This window comes from Trachinotus anak, unplaced genomic scaffold (genome assembly GCF_046630095.1).
Source record: "Trachinotus anak isolate AG129_WGS33_773 ecotype Australia unplaced genomic scaffold, CSIRO_AGI_Tana_v1 ptg000008l, whole genome shotgun sequence".
NCBI lineage: Eukaryota > Metazoa > Chordata > Actinopteri > Carangiformes > Carangidae > Trachinotus > Trachinotus anak.
Window position 1 is genome coordinate 29,252,499 of NW_027273859.1, and position 17,054 is coordinate 29,269,552.

General features: G+C 41.3%; 1 protein-coding gene across 2 annotated transcripts; it reads left to right on the forward strand.

Annotated features, from left to right (window-relative positions):
* The first annotated feature begins 36 nt into the window (after positions 1–36).
* On the forward strand, positions 37–17,054 carry LOC139624713 (uncharacterized). Of its 2 annotated transcripts, XM_071484044.1 has the most exons (6): positions 37–719; positions 5,618–5,700; positions 6,208–6,319; positions 7,447–7,491; positions 8,385–8,472; positions 9,542–17,054. In XM_071484044.1, exons 2-6 carry the CDS (start codon positions 5,622–5,624, stop codon positions 16,220–16,222), a joined length of 7,005 nt encoding a protein of 2,334 aa, XP_071340145.1. In that variant the 5' UTR covers positions 37–719; positions 5,618–5,621; the 3' UTR covers positions 16,223–17,054. The 2 variants fall into 2 exon arrangements, with proteins under 2 accessions (XP_071340145.1, XP_071340144.1); XM_071484043.1 differs by lacking the exon at positions 37–719 and having other exon boundaries at positions 5,523–5,700.

The window sequence follows — 17,054 nt, forward strand, 5'->3', positions numbered from 1 at the left end:
TGTGAGTGTGGTGTGTTACACCGTGTCAGACACACCCAGCCTCACAGCCGTGGCATCAGCAGAAATCACAGTGTGCAAGGGCCACATGACGTAGACCTAATGTAGAAGAGTTTAACAGTCACATAGATTTACACTTACATACTTTTTGTTCAGTCACATTTCAATGCAGCACTTTTACTTGTAACACAGTATTTGTACAGTGTGGTGTTAGGATCTGAATACTAATTCCACTTCTGGGATTATATTTTGTTCCCTTATGACATTTAAAACAGGCTGTGTGATACATTTTTTGACAGAAGAGTTTTTGTGTTCGGCTGTGGTATTTTTTTTAACTATGTGCTGGTGTCAGGAATGAAATATTTCACTACAGCTTGTGGTTCAGTATTTGTTGGACTGTATTCATGAGGGCAAAGCTGAATTATAACTGTGTTTATTTGTGATGTGCAAAATGAATCAGTGTGATCAGGATATCATAGTATTATTACTACATTACTGTCATTTCATAAGTGAAGTCAGGTAGCAAAGGCAGGGGACTAAAAGAAAAGTCTTCAGTTTCAGGTTAACAATATCATTCCTGGCCTGCGTGTTCCTGAAGTGAAGGAAGAGGAAGGGGAGTAGGTGGGGCAGTTGTTACTGAAGAGCACAAACAATTATTTCTAAACTTTCACTTTCACTTGTTAAAAGCCCCTCAGACGGCACAGGACCTGGACCAGATCTGGGTAAGTCCTACGAGACCGAACCAACTGGAATGCTTCTGTTTGTGTGTAAACAGGGTTATTCACTGGAACTGTAACATATCTGACAGAAGCAGGTGACCTCTGACCTCCACATTGTTCCTCATTATGTTTAATGGAAACAGGTTTGATGGCTGTTTGAAGTTCTGTCCTCCAAACTGGTCCCTGTGGTGTTTATAGTCACAGTGTTGGACAGAGGGGGTTTGAAACTGAAACATGAATCATTCATTGAATTGTTCTTTTATTGTTGATAAGTTAAAACATTCTTTTACTACACTTCATTTCTGACTATGTGCTATGATTCATTTTTCTCCACTAAACAATCATAGTTTTGTGACATTTCGAGCTCAACTCTCAAGTCAAACTTAAATCACCTGATCAGGATTTGTGTGTTTAAGTGTCGCTTCACCGTCAGTGGTTCATGAACACATCAGATCCAGACTTGTTCAAACAGGTGTTCAGGGCAGATTCCTGCTTTCTGACCGTGCAGACACTTCGATGACATCCTTGTTATTATTTCTGCTAAAATTTACTTCACAATAAAATATAATGCTATATAATATAACCAATAATATATAATATAATCCATCTGAAATCACAGCTCAGTGTTTATGTGTTTGTGTTTTGGCCAGTTTCCTGTGACGTGCTGCGGGAAGCGTGTTGCGTCACTTCCGGTTGTTGTTGTTGTGTTTGTTGTGTTTGTTTGAACTCAGCTGATCCTCGTTGTGTTTTTGTGGACAGCTGCTAATTACCTGTTGTACTGAGGATCCTGCTCGACCCCTCTCAGCTCTCCTCCTGTTAGTGAGGGTCTCATTAAACCAGCTGTTTGACGCTCGCTCTGTTAGCGCCTTTAGCTTAGCCGTTAGCAGTTAGCTCCTCTCCTGCTCCATGTCCAGCTGCTTCTTGTAATAGATGCAGTTTGTTCTCAGTTATGGAGCCGAGGCTCAGATCTGGATCCGGCTCCGGGATCAGTCCCCGGCAGCTGGAGCGGACCGACCCGGTGTGGCTCCTTCTCCCCCCCCAGCAGCTCCGAGCAGCGGGGGGTCAGGGCGGCTGGGGGGGGGGGGCTGAGTTTCACCCCCTACAAACTGTGTCTGTCCCCACCACCTACATTTAAATGTAATAAATCAACAGAGGAGGAGTTAGACATGAAAACCTAATAAAAATTAGCACAACTGTTAGTCCAGAACCAAATAACAGGAAAATTAAATGTGGATTATTGAATATCAGATCACTCTCATCTAAATCTCTACTAGTCAATGATCTGATAACTGATCATCACATTGATCTGCTCTGTCTGACTGAAACCTGGCTGCAGCAGGATGAATATGTTAGTCTGAATGAATCAACACCCCCCCAGAGTTTTCTCAGAGTTTTTATCTGAGTTAGCTCTCAGCACAGATAAAGTTATCATGGTGGGTGATTTTAACATTCATGTAGATGTTGAAAGTGACAGCCTGAGTCATGCATTTAATTCATTATTAGACTCAATTGGCTTCTCTCAGCATGTTAATGAACCCACTCACTCTTTTAACCAGACCCTTGATCTGGTTCTGACTTATGGAATTGACATTGAATATCTAACAGTTTCTGCCAGAAACCCTCTTTTGTCTGACCATTCTCTGTTAACATTTGAGTTTTCAGTCATGGACTACACAGCATCTGGGGAAAAAATCTATTACAGCAGGTGTCTCTCTGACAATACCATTAGCAAATTTAAAGAAAGAATCCCATCAGTACTTAGCCCACCGCCATGTATCAATGCAGTAGGGAACAGCTCTCTTAACTTCACAGCCACACAGGTTGATGATTTTGTTGATAGTACTGTAGCCTCACTGCGTGCAACTCTAGATACTGTGGCCCCTCTGAGGAAGAAGGTAGTGAGTCAGAGAAGACTAGCTCCATGGTACAACTCAGAAACACGAGCTTTAAAGCAAAATTCAAGGAAGCTAGAAAGAAGGTGGCGTTCTACTAACCTGGATGAATCTTTAAAGGCTTGGAAAGACAGCCTATTGGTGTATAAAAAAAGCCTCCGTAAAGCCAGAACATCCTATTATTCATTATTGATAGAAGAAAACAAGAACAATCCCAGGTTTCTGTTCAGCACTGTAGCCAGGCTGACAGACAGCCACAGCTCTGTTGACCCATCTATACCTTTAGCCCTCAGTTGTAATGACTTTATGAGCTTCTTTACAGATAAAATTGTCTCTGTTAGAGAAAAAATTCACCATCTCCTCCCCACAGCTGGTTCAGATGTATTGTCCAGTTCAGCAGCCTCAGAGTCAACTGTAACTGGCTTATATTTTGACTGTTTCTCTCCTGTACATCTCCCTGAGCTTGTTTCAACAGTTTCTTTATCTAAACCATCGACTTGTCTTCTTGACCCCGTTCCAACAAGGTTGTTCAAAGAAGTTTTTCCTTTACTTGACACCTCTATATTAAGTCTGATTAACTTATCTTTATCAACTGGTTATGTACCGCAGGCTTTTAAAGTTGCAGTAATTAAACCTCTACTTAAAAAGCCTACTCTTGATCCTGATGTTTTAGCCAATTATAGACCTATATCCAACCTCCCCTTTATCTCCAAAATCCTTGAGAAGGTTGTTGCAAACCAGTTATGTGATTATCTGCACAGGAATGATTTGTTTGAAGATTTTCAGTCAGGTTTTAGAGTCCATCACAGCACAGAAACAGCTCTGGTTAAGGTTACCAATGATCTCCTCATAGCTTCAGACAATGGACTTGTCTCTATACTTGTCCTACTAGATCTTAGTGCCGCATTTGACACCATCGATCATAAGATTTTATTACAGAGACTAGAACATATGGTCGGCATTAAAGGAACCGCACTAAGCTGGTTTCAGTCATATTTGTCAGATAGACTCCAGATAGCTTCCTCTAGGAAACATTATTAGGAGGCACCAGATGAATTTCCATTGTTACGCAGATGACACCCAGCTGTACTTATCCATGAAGCCAGGTGAGACTAACCAAGTAGCCAAGCTTCAGGTGTGTCTTAAGGACATAAAACCTGGATGACCAGTAATCTCTTACTCTTAAATTCAGACAAAACAGAAGTTATTGTAATTGGCCCAAAACACCTCAGAGATACACTATGTGATAATATACTGACTCTGGATGACATCACCTTGGCCTCCAGTGCTACAGTCAGAAACCTTGGTGTCATTTTTGACCAGGACTTGTCCTTTACTTCACATATAAAGCAAGTCTCTAGGACAGCCTTCTTCCACCTGCGCAATATTGCTAAAATCAGACCCATTCTGTGTCTAAAGGAAGCTGAAAAGCTAGTTCATGCATTTGTTACCTCAAGACTGGACTACTGTAACTCTTTATTGTCAGGATGTCCCAAAAATTCAGTAAAAAGCCTCCAATTGATCCAAAATGCTGCAGCACGAGTACTGACAGGAACTAGGAAACGAGATCACATCTCTCCTGTGTTAGCCTCTCTGCATTGACTCCCTGTAAAATCCAGGATAGAATTTAAAATCCTCCTCCTCACCTACAAAGCCATTAATGGTCAGGCACCATCGTACCTTGGAGAGCTTATAGTTCCCTATTTTCCCAATAGGACACTTCGCTCTCTAAATGCAGGTCAACTTGTGGTTCCCAGAGTTTGTAAGAGTAGAATGGGGGGGGGGCAGAGCCTTCAGCTATCAGGCTCCTCTCCTGTGGAACCAGCTCCCAGTGTGGGTTCAGGAGGCAGACACCCTCTCTACCTTTAAGATCAGGCTTAAAACTGTCCTGTTTAGTAAAGCTTATAGTTAGGGCTGGCTCGGGTATGTCCTGACCCATCCCTTAGTTATGCTGCTATAGAGCTATACTGCTGGGGGATTCCCATGATGCACTGGGCTCTCTCTCTCTCTCTCTCGATTACTTCATGCCATTAACTTTGTATTTTTTTCTCTCCTGTAGTTTGTGCTTCTCCTCTCTCTCCCTCTCTCTCTCTCTCATTCTGCAGGTCTCTCTGCCTCTGGAGCAGCAGGATCCAGATCCACCACTACTCATCTTTACTATTAACCACTGTTACCTGTCATTATTATTGATAACACCATTACCTACACAGCTGTTCCTGGTCTCGCTCTCTCTCTCTTTCTCCGCTCTCCTCCCCCTCCCCCTCTTTCTATCTTCTCCTAAACCCAACCGGTCGAGGCAGACCCCCCCACCCTGAGCCCGGTTCTGTTGGAGGTTTCTTCCTGTTAAAGGGAGTTTTTCCTCCCCCCTGTCACCAAGCGCTGCTCTTTGTGGGAACTGTTGGTTTTTCTCTGTAACAAAGTAAGGTCTTGACCTGACCCTGTAAAGAGCCTTGAGATAATGTATGTTATGATTTGGCGCTATACAAATAAAAGTGAATTGAATTGAATTGTTTGGTGATTTTGTCAGACAACGTCATTGTTATAAAATCAGGATTTGACCACAGGTGGTCCAGTCTAGGTTTTGACCTTGTCTTTTTTAACACTTAAGTCATACACTTAGTTTTAGTTATGAATCTCCACAGGGTTTTATGCATCTGGCCCCTGGCCTCTGTGGGGGCCAGACCATTTGCTGCAGGAGTCCTTTTCCTTCTGGTTTCTGGTCTCCTAGTTCTTTATGACTCTGGCTGTGTGTTTGGACTCGTTGTACTGCTGCAGAATGACTCTAGGACCAACCAGATTCCTCCTGATGATGATGATGATGGAGAAGAATCTGAACATCTAAATGACTAAAACTTTTGCCCTGCAGTGTTCATCACTCCCAGTCTCCAGGCACTTATTTCTCTTAGACGAGACCAAACACACTTGTTAAGCTGACGTGATAACTGGAAAGGCTCGGTGCACGACTCCCTCCATGATCACTCATGTTTTTGTCTGTGTGATGTTTTGCAGCGTGATGGCAGGTCAGAGGCAGAGCTGGTGGACACCGAGGCTCCTGATCCTCTTCAGCCTCCTCATCCTCACTGAACCGTTCAGTAAGAAATATTTAACATTCCAACAGACCTCAGGTTCAGACTCCGTTCTGTAACACTGTAACCCTGTAACCCTGAAGACTCAGTCCATCAGGGAACTTGTGTGAAATCAGCACAAACTTTCTCTCAACTCAGAGTCTTAATGACTGAGGCACAGAGCAACAGCTCCCCCTACAGGCTGCTCAGCAGTGATTTTATTGATTTGAAGACTGAATTTCCATTTTTTACTTCAACCAAAGTGAGAGAGCAAAACTGTCAGGACACATGATAACTCAGATAACACACCAAGTCAAATTCAGGTCTTTTCTGTCATATAATCCACGGCAGTAACAGTGAGTGTGGTTTAATTACACAGCGAACACACAGTGACTTTGTCAGAAACACAACAGAGGAGCAGCTGGTGTCTCTGTCAGGTTTTACTGCAGACCTCAGTCAGGAAGAATGAGCATAAGAAAAGCCTACAGCCGATCCTGCGCATCATTAAATGTAACATTTGCTTCAACCTCCCAGAGCTGAGAGATGAAGAGTGGGAGCAGCTCGGCCCTGACGTCGCTGCACTGCACCGCCTCAGACTGCCTGAACACATGTTTCATCAAAGTCTCAAGCAGCCTTCAAACCAAAGGTATAAATGTCTGCAGCTGTTGAGGCTCTGTGACATCGATTATATGCAAATATTTTAGATACTTATATTGAGATACTGCTGTGATACTAGGACAACACTTTGTCCACATTGGTTTTCACCTGGTACTGAAAATCACTAATCATTACCATCAATAATCATTCATTTTGTCCACATTGTTATAGCTTTGATACCTATCCAGACCTTTTATGTGAACAGACGATGCACCACAGAGGAGTTCTGTCCGTAGGCTCTGACACTGGTTTTGTTACGACACTGTTTGTTACTAGTTTATTAGTTTTTGTATTTGATGATCATCTCTGTCAATGCTTTCAATGTATTTTTTTGTATTTTATTATTTTAGTATTATTTTGTTATAGAAACACATTCAATTTTATAAAAAAAAATCTTTTTTATAATAATAGTAATTAACAGTAATGTGAATCCGTTGTTGACAGTTTAAATTGTACCGTGTAACTTTTGCTGAGTGACAGCGTCGTCTGCAGCTTGAAGTGCTAATTAATTCTATTGGTCTCTGAGTCGGTTTTCATGAGCAGAAAATCATACAGACACAAAACATGCACTAAACGTGCCTTATGTTGTGGAGACTAGACTGTAAAAAATTCATGTCAATCAACTGTTGCTCAAGGGTTACTTCCTGTTTCCAGTGGGTGGCACTAAGACTAGAACATAGTAACATCATGTTACTATGCAGTGTCTTCAGTATGGGACTGTCATCAAACATGTGAAGTTTGGGGAAGATTGGTCAATTTATTTGAGTTATAACAACGTCCTGTTACATGGTGAAACGTGGAAATTAGCCATGCTGCCACAGCCATGCCATTCAACAAAAACACAAGTATTTTCTGACAAAGCCCTTGAGGAGGAATACATTTAAGTGTAAAACAACAAAAAATTATTTTGTTGTGTAGATGTCTTAACAAACATATCATGTTTGGGGCAGTTTAGATAATGTGCAGTTGAGTTATAAGAAACATTGAAAATTGCAGCACTGCAATGGCCGATCAACAAAAACTCAAAAGCTTCACAATTTAGGATATTTTAGTGTGTTTCTTAATCCGTGGAAAAGGAACATGCACTGAAGGGGTAACCACTATATTTTATTTTAGGTACACATCTGTGGATGGGGCCAGACCTGAGGGATCCACTGGGAGGTAAGGAGATATTTATGCCATATTGTTGCTATGATTGAAAATTTTCAGGGGGGTTGGAAAGTAAGACAAAGCAAAACATTTCACGACATCAGCCTGGGCATTGGGAAATTGTGATGGACATTTTTCAGTTTTCTCATTTTCAGTAAATCAACTGAAAATAATCTACAGATTTGATTATGAAAATAAGCACTAGTTACTGCTCTAAATATTTATTTCTTGATGAAATAGTTTCTTCTCTAATGTGACAGTTTGTACAATTATTTGTTATAAATAAATTGTTTTCTACAGTTTATTATCAGATTAATGAAATATAATGTGTTCACACCATTTTTCTTTTGCAATGATGATGCATCATTAGCTTATCAGCATATTTCCCAGGATGCATTTGAGTTAAAACTTCCCACCTATCCTTCATTCTTTAGTTTTCCAAGAGTCACATGATGCAGACTTGTTATGTCTGAGCAGCACAGCTGGTTTTAACAGAACACCAGCAGAGGTCTGGAGCACGGGGTGGGTCTGAATAGTTTTGGCCATTTGTTCTGGTAGAGGATGGATTTCAAATGTCACATGACATAAACATATAACCTGATAAAACAAAACTCAAAAAGTGCTTGGGAGGCTTTTTTTTATTTTGAATGAGGCCATGATTAAATCATACTTCATGTCCCTCAGAGTCAATGTGGACCGACTGTTTTGTACAGTAGAAATCTGTTCTGTGAGAATGAAAAAAGACTGAAAGTCTGAGGATTTTTTTCAATCTATACTGATACTAATGTAATAATACAATATAAATACAGAGACAAATTCACTTTTCATATGATCTCCATCTGGTTTTAGTGATTTGTGTGATTACTGTTTACCCCTATGACATAAACATGTTAATCTTGTTTTAGGGTGGACACTGACCAAAACCCAGTGAGTCTGCTGGATGGTTTTCAGGGGTGTGAGGATTTTGTTCTTTGTGTCAAACTAATGGAACAGGTTGGTGGATTTTAAAAGAAAATGGGAACTAGCTCTAAGTTTAGAGGAACTGAACTCATTCACACTGGAACCCAAAATCAATTAGTTAAATTAAGATAGTTATTTAAAGAGATGATACATAACGTGGAATGAGATACAACCCAGTTTTCAAAAAAGTTGGGACATTGTGTAAAATACAAACACAAAATGCGATGCTGTGCAAATCATGTAAACCCATATTTAATTAAAAATATAACAAAAACAAAATATCAAATGTTGAAACTGAGAAATTTTATTGTTTTATGCAAAATATTTGCTCAATTTGAATTTGATGTAGCAACACGTTTCATAAAGTTGGGACAGGGTCATGTTTCCCACTGTGTTCATCAGCTCTTCTTTTAACAACTCTCCATAAATGTTTGGGAGCTGAGGAGATCAGCTGCTGCAGTTTTAAAAGTGAAATCTTGTCCCAGACTTGACTGATAAAAGATTTCAACTGCTCAACAATTCAGGGTCTCCTTTGTCATATTTTTTATTTCATGATGCTCCAGATGTTTTCAGTGGGTGACAGGTCTTGACTGCAGACAGGTCAGTTTAGTGTTCGGACTCAGCCGAGCCATGCTGTTGTAACATGCTCAGAATGTGATTTTTCCAGTCTTGAAACTTGTTGCTGGCATCAAATTCAAATTGAGCAGATATTTTTTATAAAACAAAAATTTCAGCATTTCAACATTTGCTATGTTGTCTTTGTTCTATTTTCAATTCAATGTGGGTTTATAATTTGCAAATCATCACATTGTTTTTAATTACATTTTACGCAGTGTTCCAACTTTCCAACTGGGTTGTACAACATCTGGAATAAATATGTCAGTGACATGAAAAATAAACATTGTGCTGTTCAACAATATATTTTCTCATCGTTATGGGATTTAAGGGAGAGTCTAAGACAACTACATGAAACTGTCATAAGTAAGTGAGAGGGTAGATGTTGATTAGATAGATGTTGATTTCAAGACAAAGTTATCTATATGAAAATCATTTTATGTGGATCTGATTTGAACCTGATTATCTCCTGTCTTTTATTTTCCAGGGCTTTGATACTTTCTTGGCATCTGTTGATAAACAGAAGATACAAGATCGGCTGCTTAGCGCATCTGAGATCTCACACAGCTACAGCCAAAAACTTCTGGTCATGACTGACAGAGAACAGTCAACAAATGACAGAGTCCAACAGGAATACAGCATGGATCCTCATTACTCAGTAATAGTCAGCAAAGAATGCCTGTACAATGAATCATGTTTACCTGAAGCAGACGGCTACACTGTGCTGAAAATATTTGGACGAGTTTCAGACGATGGACAAACTGTGTCTGGGCTTTCCGGCTCGTCGCTTGCAGAGTTGATGTTGAAACCGTCACTGAAAGCTGCACCAGTGTTCTCCCTTGATGGAAACACAACCACAGACTTCCAGCGTAACTTCATTCGGGTTCTTATGGTCCGTGGAAACAAAGCAGTTTTAGAAACTAACCAGGACAATCACCAGATTTACCAGGTCATGGATCAACCTGACTCAGTTTCCAGCTCCCGAATTCCACAAAGACCGGTTGATCACACCACACAGTACGACCACCAGCAGATCCTCATGATGGAAGACGACCCTGTGGTCAGGAAAGCTGCTACTTATCTATATGAGAAGCATCCAAAGGTTAGCTCTGTCTACATTCTGGATGAAAACCAAAGACCAAAACTGATCCACGGGGACGCAGTGCCACTGTCAGAGGGCAGCAGACTGGTGCTGGTAGGTCACGGGGCCAGAGACAGCTCAGGAGAGATGAGACTGGCAGGGTACGCAGCCCAGGATGTGGCCAAAATCATTCAAAGGACCTCCAGAGTCGGTGATACAATCAAAACAACACGTGTGTTGGCATGTGAGGTCGGATCAGATAAAGCATTTGTAGAAACCTTACTGACAGAGCTTCATAAAACTGCCAGCATCGAGACAGAGCTGCACCTGAGTGATGCTGTGATCCAGGTGACGCACCAAGGACAGAAAATTACCCAAGAAATCTCTCCAGAAGGGCTGCAATGGCGACATAAAGATGACAGCAAGAAAGTGGTGGCGACCCTTGATAGGGACGGAAAAGTAATTATCAGAAATGAGCCTGGCAGCAAAGGAGAGCCATTTTTTACCAATGAAAGAAACTTTCTAATGTTCAGGGTTCCAAGAAAACGTTTTCAGACCTACAGAGACAGCTGGCCAGATGAGCCAAGAAAATTTATTGACCAGAATGCTTTAGAAAAGTTTGACTCACAAATTAAACAAGCCCTTTATGAACTTGAGGCCATGACCTGGGCATTCTTTAAGTCAGACCAACCCCTTCCCAATAAAGTCAACATCAACAACCTTCAAGAGTTAAAGGGACAATATGTACTACAAGACAAGAGAAGACAAGAGGAGTCCAATGAAATTAGGTGGATAGAGGATGAGCAGGGATTAAATGATGTTCTATCCAAGTGTTATGAGATTAAATCAGGACAAGATGTTAGAAATGTGATCCGTCACTACGCAAAGACTGGAGAAAATGAGGCCACATACCTGATGGTCAATGACTGGATATATTTCGTTAATCCTGAAAATCTGTATGTTTATCTAGTTGGAAAAAAGCTTGAAAACAATCAAATGGGAAATGAGAACAAAATTGATGAAGTTAAGGGGAGCATTACTGAACAGATAAAAAAAGAAAAATACCCAGACATGAGAGAGCATATTCTTGATAAAAATATAGAAAACCCAAAACAGAAATATGCTGAGTTTGTGAAAGAGATTTTTCTTGGAGAGCACACAACTGGCCCACATCTATCCACTGAGGCCTGGTACACCACATACTTCACTGCATCAGTTATATGTGAATCTGCCAGAAATTTCCGGACATTTCCTCTGGTTCTCATGGCTCTGGATATGGTCGTAAATCCAAAGAAGAATATCCGAGAGAAAGGACTGAATTTCTTTTTTAGAGACCACCCGATGGCGAGAGGAAATAGTTGGATTGACCCAAGCAGACGTGGATTTAGTGGCTCAGCAACACCTCAATGTTCCAGCAAACTGAAAAATACAAATCCTGAATATAGAAAAACAGTGGGTCAGTTAATGCACGACCTTGCAAACGTTCTACGCCTGGAATCTGACATGTTCATAAAATGGGAGCAAACCATGGGCAGCAAAAATCTAAAAGACTCAATGGCTGACATGGCAGAAAATTTAAAGATATCTGAAGACAGTTCACATAGAAATGGATTCTTAGAAAGTTACAATGGTTTCACAGAAAAAACTGAGCGACCTGTTTCAACACCATCTGGACATGATAAACCCTCAACCTCTGGAACACTGGGAGGCTATGAGGATGGCCATGTAACATTGAAAGATCTGAATTCTGCCTCAGAATTAGAGAATTCCTTCAGACTTGAATCCTACTTCTCCAGGGCATCTGCGTCATTTTCTGAACAAATCCACAGTCAGCTGAAAGCAAAATATGGTGAAAATCTGGCAGGGCTGCACATCAAGGAGGGCAGTGCCCAAATAGAAAATGGACAGTTCCTATGTCAGCTTGTCTCCAAGGGTGCCGATGCTGAACCAGTTGAGTTTAGGGTTGATTTATCTCCAGAGAGTCGACGCTCCAATGAAATTATGTTGAAGAGCTTTGAGGCAGCAGTTCATGACATGGAGATGCACAGTTCACAATCCTCCCATCAAGTAGGCAAGTATGTAGAGCACACTGGGACTGCTGTTGGGACACTAGGCCTCTTGTTGGGGATGAAAGGAGCTGTTCGTGCTTTTGAACAGGGTGATATCAAAGATGGTGTGGTGGGGGGTTTGCAAACAGCTCATGGAGTGACAGCTATGACGACGTCTGTTATTGCAAAACAAGCTCTGTCCTCCGAGACAAGAGTCGCCAGAGCTGCAGCAACAATAATGAGAAGCCCTGCAATGAAGGGTGTGATGACAGTTGTACCAATAGTAGGAATTGGTTTTGGGATATACAATTTAGAGCAAGATTTGGAGAGAGGTGACACACTGGGATACATTGATGCTGGTGTTGATGCTGGTATGATTGCCTTGGACGTTCTTGAAATTGCTCAGCCTGAACTGGCACCATTTATTGCTCCTATAAACCTGGCTCTGTCTGTAGTTCGGATGGCCATTGATGATGTTTATATGGGCATCGAGGATGAACTGAACAGTCTCCCGAAGGATGCTGGAGTTCTAAAGAAACTGGAGGCAGTTTTTGTTGGGCTTGGAAAAGGGATTGAGCATTTTGCAATTCATGTGGCCAGTGTTTTCTATGATTGGGGTTATGATGAAATTGAGCAGGGACACAAACTTGTTGCTCAGATATCAGACTATCACAAATATTACAGCGTTACAAAGGAACAAGATGGAACAACTGCTGTTGATTTTACTGGTGGTGCCTCCTCCTGGAATGGAGGAGGTATTTACTTCTGCCTGGCTGATCAGGGTCAGTCTGAGTTCTGCATGGACTATTTTGTGTCTAGTGATGAGAGTTTTGGAAAGAGGTGTTGGAACATTGATACACAAGGAAGCAAAGACATCATTCTTGGCCTGAGAGAGTCATATCAATTAGAGTACAAGACACTACAGAAAAAAATACTCATGTTCATACCAGCCGGCTCACTGACAGTGGTTTCAGGTTATGAAGCTGTATCAAATTCTAGATATGGGAAATACAAGGGAAACAGAGATGCTAATCGTTTTTTTGCAGTTCAGAAATCAGAGGACAAACATGTGATTGAAGTGATGCTGAGTTACTATTACCAGCTTTATGGTGAACCAGGTGATGACATATTCTTCCTGGGTCCACAGAGAAGTTACATTGAAGGCTCTGGTGGAAAAGACACGTACATCATTCCTGACAATGGAGGGAAAACCATAATTAATAACTATGATCCTTCCAAAGCACTGGACACTCTTCATTTCAGTGTTGATTACAGTCACATTTCTGTGTCTAAATCTGGGAATGATGTTGTGTTCATGTATGAGGGCAGCCATTCTGTGACCATACAAAACTGGTTTTTAAGTGAACTGTATCGTCACATGAACATGATGTCAAAAGACGGAGTCTTATTTGAGATTTCCTCCACTGTGGTTTCCTCTGTTCAGCTGGTGGCCAGAGGAATTAATAAGATGTTTCAGACACATGGTGAAACTGTAGATGCATCAAAGCCACTTTTAAGTACAGTTACAAACATCCTCGGGACTCGGTATGATGATGTGCTCATTGGAAACGGAGAGAAGAATGTGATAGATGGGGGAGGAGGTGAAGATCATTTGACTGGTGGTGAAGGAGAAGACATATACATGGTGAAAAACAGGGAAGATTCTTCAGTGACGATTGAAAATTACTCTAAAGACAATAAAACAGACCTGGTCATAATAGAAGCAAATCTTACTAATTTTCACGTCAGGGTAGAAGGTAACCATGTTACTCTTTATACTTCCCCTGACAGTACAGCCATCAATGTGACTTTACTGAACTGGTTCAGATCACCAGAAGACAGACACTTGCTCGTCATCACCAAGGATCTGATCACTTTTACAATCTCAGATAACAAGGCTGACTGCCAGCACAGTGACCCGTTCACCAAGTGCATAAAAAGTCGCAGCATTGACTACAGCAGCTCCTCATCTCCTCTGGTGGTGGACCTGCAAGAGGATGAGGCTCTCAACAGTGTGACAGAGGTCCGGGGGTCAGAGTTCAATGACATCATCAGAGGAAACAAAGAAAATAATGTGATTGTCCCAGGACGAGGGGACGATTCCATTCAGGGTAGAGGAGGAGAGGACTGGTACGTTATCACATCAGGCCAAGGAGTCAAAACCATCAACAATCAATCACCAGATCTAGCCTTGGATGTTCTCTTCCTCAAAGATCAATATCGGCATGTAACGTGTACTTGTGAGGGACAGAGCATCATCATTTTAGTATCTGGCAGAAGAAATGTCATCTTACAGAACTGGTTTGAATCAAAGCATCATCAGCACCTGCAGATCAAGACCAGTGATGGAATAACAGCTGGACTGATGTCCAACCGCAGCAGCTGCAGCACGTCTTTAATATTTCCCATAACTGTTGATTATAGAAACCAGAAACCTGAACCACTAAACACACAGTCTGACTGTTTCACATATCAAATGAAAAATTCAAACTGGGTCTTCTGTGACCAACAAGGCAAAGTGATGATGATGAGTGAAACTGATTCAGTGAGAGATATGTATGGCTCCCCAGGATTCGACATCATGGTTGGGAACAGGAATGAGAATTTGCTTGATCCTTACACAGGCGATGCTCTAATGATTGGTGGAGAAGGAAAAGACACTTATATAATCAAACATGGATATGGAAATGACTTAATAATCTATAACTTTGCTGAAGATCAGAATATTGATACTGTGTTGGTTGACATGGATTTCATCAATGGCGGCCAAGTCACACTGGAGTCATCACCAACAGGTCTTGATGTGACGGTCACAACAAAAGGGAAAAAATTACACTTCACTCTGCACAGTTACAGTGAAGGTTCCCAAAACCAGCACCTGGAATTTCAGAGCTCTGATGGAGTGAAATTTAATTTGAAATCACAAAACTCAACAGGAGATGACCCTTCCTTTGAGATTGAAGCTTTCAAAGTGACTCTGAAACAATCACAGATGGACTGCCGTTTGGATCTCAGCTCTCAGAGGAATCTGTCAAAGGTCCATACAGTGCAAGGCTGCCCCTTCCAATCCAATGACATACTGGGTAATGATCAAAACAATTCTCTAATTGGTGGTTGGAAGGACGACACCTTGGATGGAGGCCTTGGAGATGACACACTGATAGGAGGAAATGGTGATGACCTCCTGACTGGTGGTCTGGGAGACGACACTCTTTATGGTGAGGATGGAAATGACACAATGATGGGGAACTCTGGCAACGACGTCTTCATTCCTGGACCAGGGGCAGATCTAGTGGACGGAGGTCCAGGCAGAGACACTGTTCTGTACCGGGGTGATCATGAGAAGGGTAAAGGTGTTTATGTCAACCTGTTGTCTGGGCAAGGCCGCAGTGCTGATGCTGAGGGAGACGTGTTGAAGGACGTGGAGACTGTGATTGGCACCATCTATTCTGACTTCTTAGTGTCTGGTTATGAAAGTTCCCTTCTCAAAGGCTCAGATGGCAGTGACATCTTGGTGTCCACTGGTGGTGATTACCTGGTCGGGGGTGATGGAAACGACATTTACATGTTGGCTTTCCACCACGGCTCAGTAACCATTGACAACTGTGCAAAGGACAATGCCATAGATGTCTTGTACTTGAGCTCAGAGTCATCGCCAGTATTTGACTGCCAACTTTTATCAGACAGAGTTCTCCTAACTTTCTTTGGACTTAGCCAAAATGCTGTTAAGATTGCACTGAAAGGCTGGATCAGTGATGATGACGACTGTGGTCATCTGGTGCTGGTGTTCAGAGATGTGAAGGTGTCAGTGGACAGGCTGCTACAAGAGTGTCAATTAAGACAGAAGGAACTGCTCTGGTCATCAGTCATAACTTGGGTTATCTGCATCAGTCTTGTCCTTTTCCACTGTATTTTAATGTTACTCATGTGTAGAAAAAGGGCACAACAACAAAAGACCCTGAAACAAACAGAAAGAAATGTTGAAGAGTCAGTTGACATGGAAGCTGATATAGAGTTCTGCAGTGATACTAGTCCTTGAATATCACTAAATCCTTTTATCTGAATTCGACTTTTCATTTATCTAGCAAACCACATGTACAAACCCAAATCAGACAACAGGATGTTGATTTCCTTTCTAATACTCCCCAGGTCTTAGTGTCATAGCTTGTGTACCTTTACATTATGTAACATAACTGTGGATCTACGAATCACCATTATTTACTGAAATGCATTTTGAGTGCTTTGAGTATCACCTCCATTGTGTTGCAGTGATGGCAGAATTCAGTACCAAATTTCTTAAGAACACAGGACCTTGGACCTTTTTTCTCCACCTTTCCTGTAATAAATCAGACCTATTATATTATTGTTACATTATTATTGTTCTTGTAGTAGTCTATAATTCACTCTCTGCATTTCACTCCTTTTTTCTGCATCTAGACCACATTGGACCAGGTTCAGATCAAAACCTCTGTACTGAGACTTGTTAAACATGGACTGGATTATCCTGAGAGGCTAAAGAAAGGTCCAGTGTTGTTTTGTTTTCTGAATTGCTTTGTTATGTCAAATGTTTTGTTTTCAGAATTGTTTTGTTTTCTGAAATGTTGTATTTTGACCTTCAGGGCCACCATACAAAAAACACCGTAGCTGATATAACTGTTACTGTTGGTGTCCAGAAGCCACCTGGGCTCACAAGTTAGCAAGCTCACAGGCGGCAACAAAATGCAGGAAATGCAAAGACAATGATAGAGGGAATAGATGAGGCATTTGGAACATCAACACTTTCCTCAGATGTATTATACAATTACAAAGAAAAACTCTACATGAATAAAATTACAATATATCAACTTACCGTCCAATAAAAAATGAACTTC

Coding starts and splice junctions, on each gene's coding strand:
- LOC139624713 (XM_071484043.1), top strand. CDS start 5,580: ATGATCACTCATGTTTTTGTCTGTGTGATGTTTTGCAGCGTGATGGCA. Junction 7,492..8,384: donor CCTGAGGGATCCACTGGGAG/GTAAGGAGATAT, acceptor ATCTTGTTTTAG/GGTGGACACTGACCAAAACC. Junction 8,473..9,541: donor GTGTCAAACTAATGGAACAG/GTTGGTGGATTT, acceptor TTTATTTTCCAG/GGCTTTGATACTTTCTTGGC.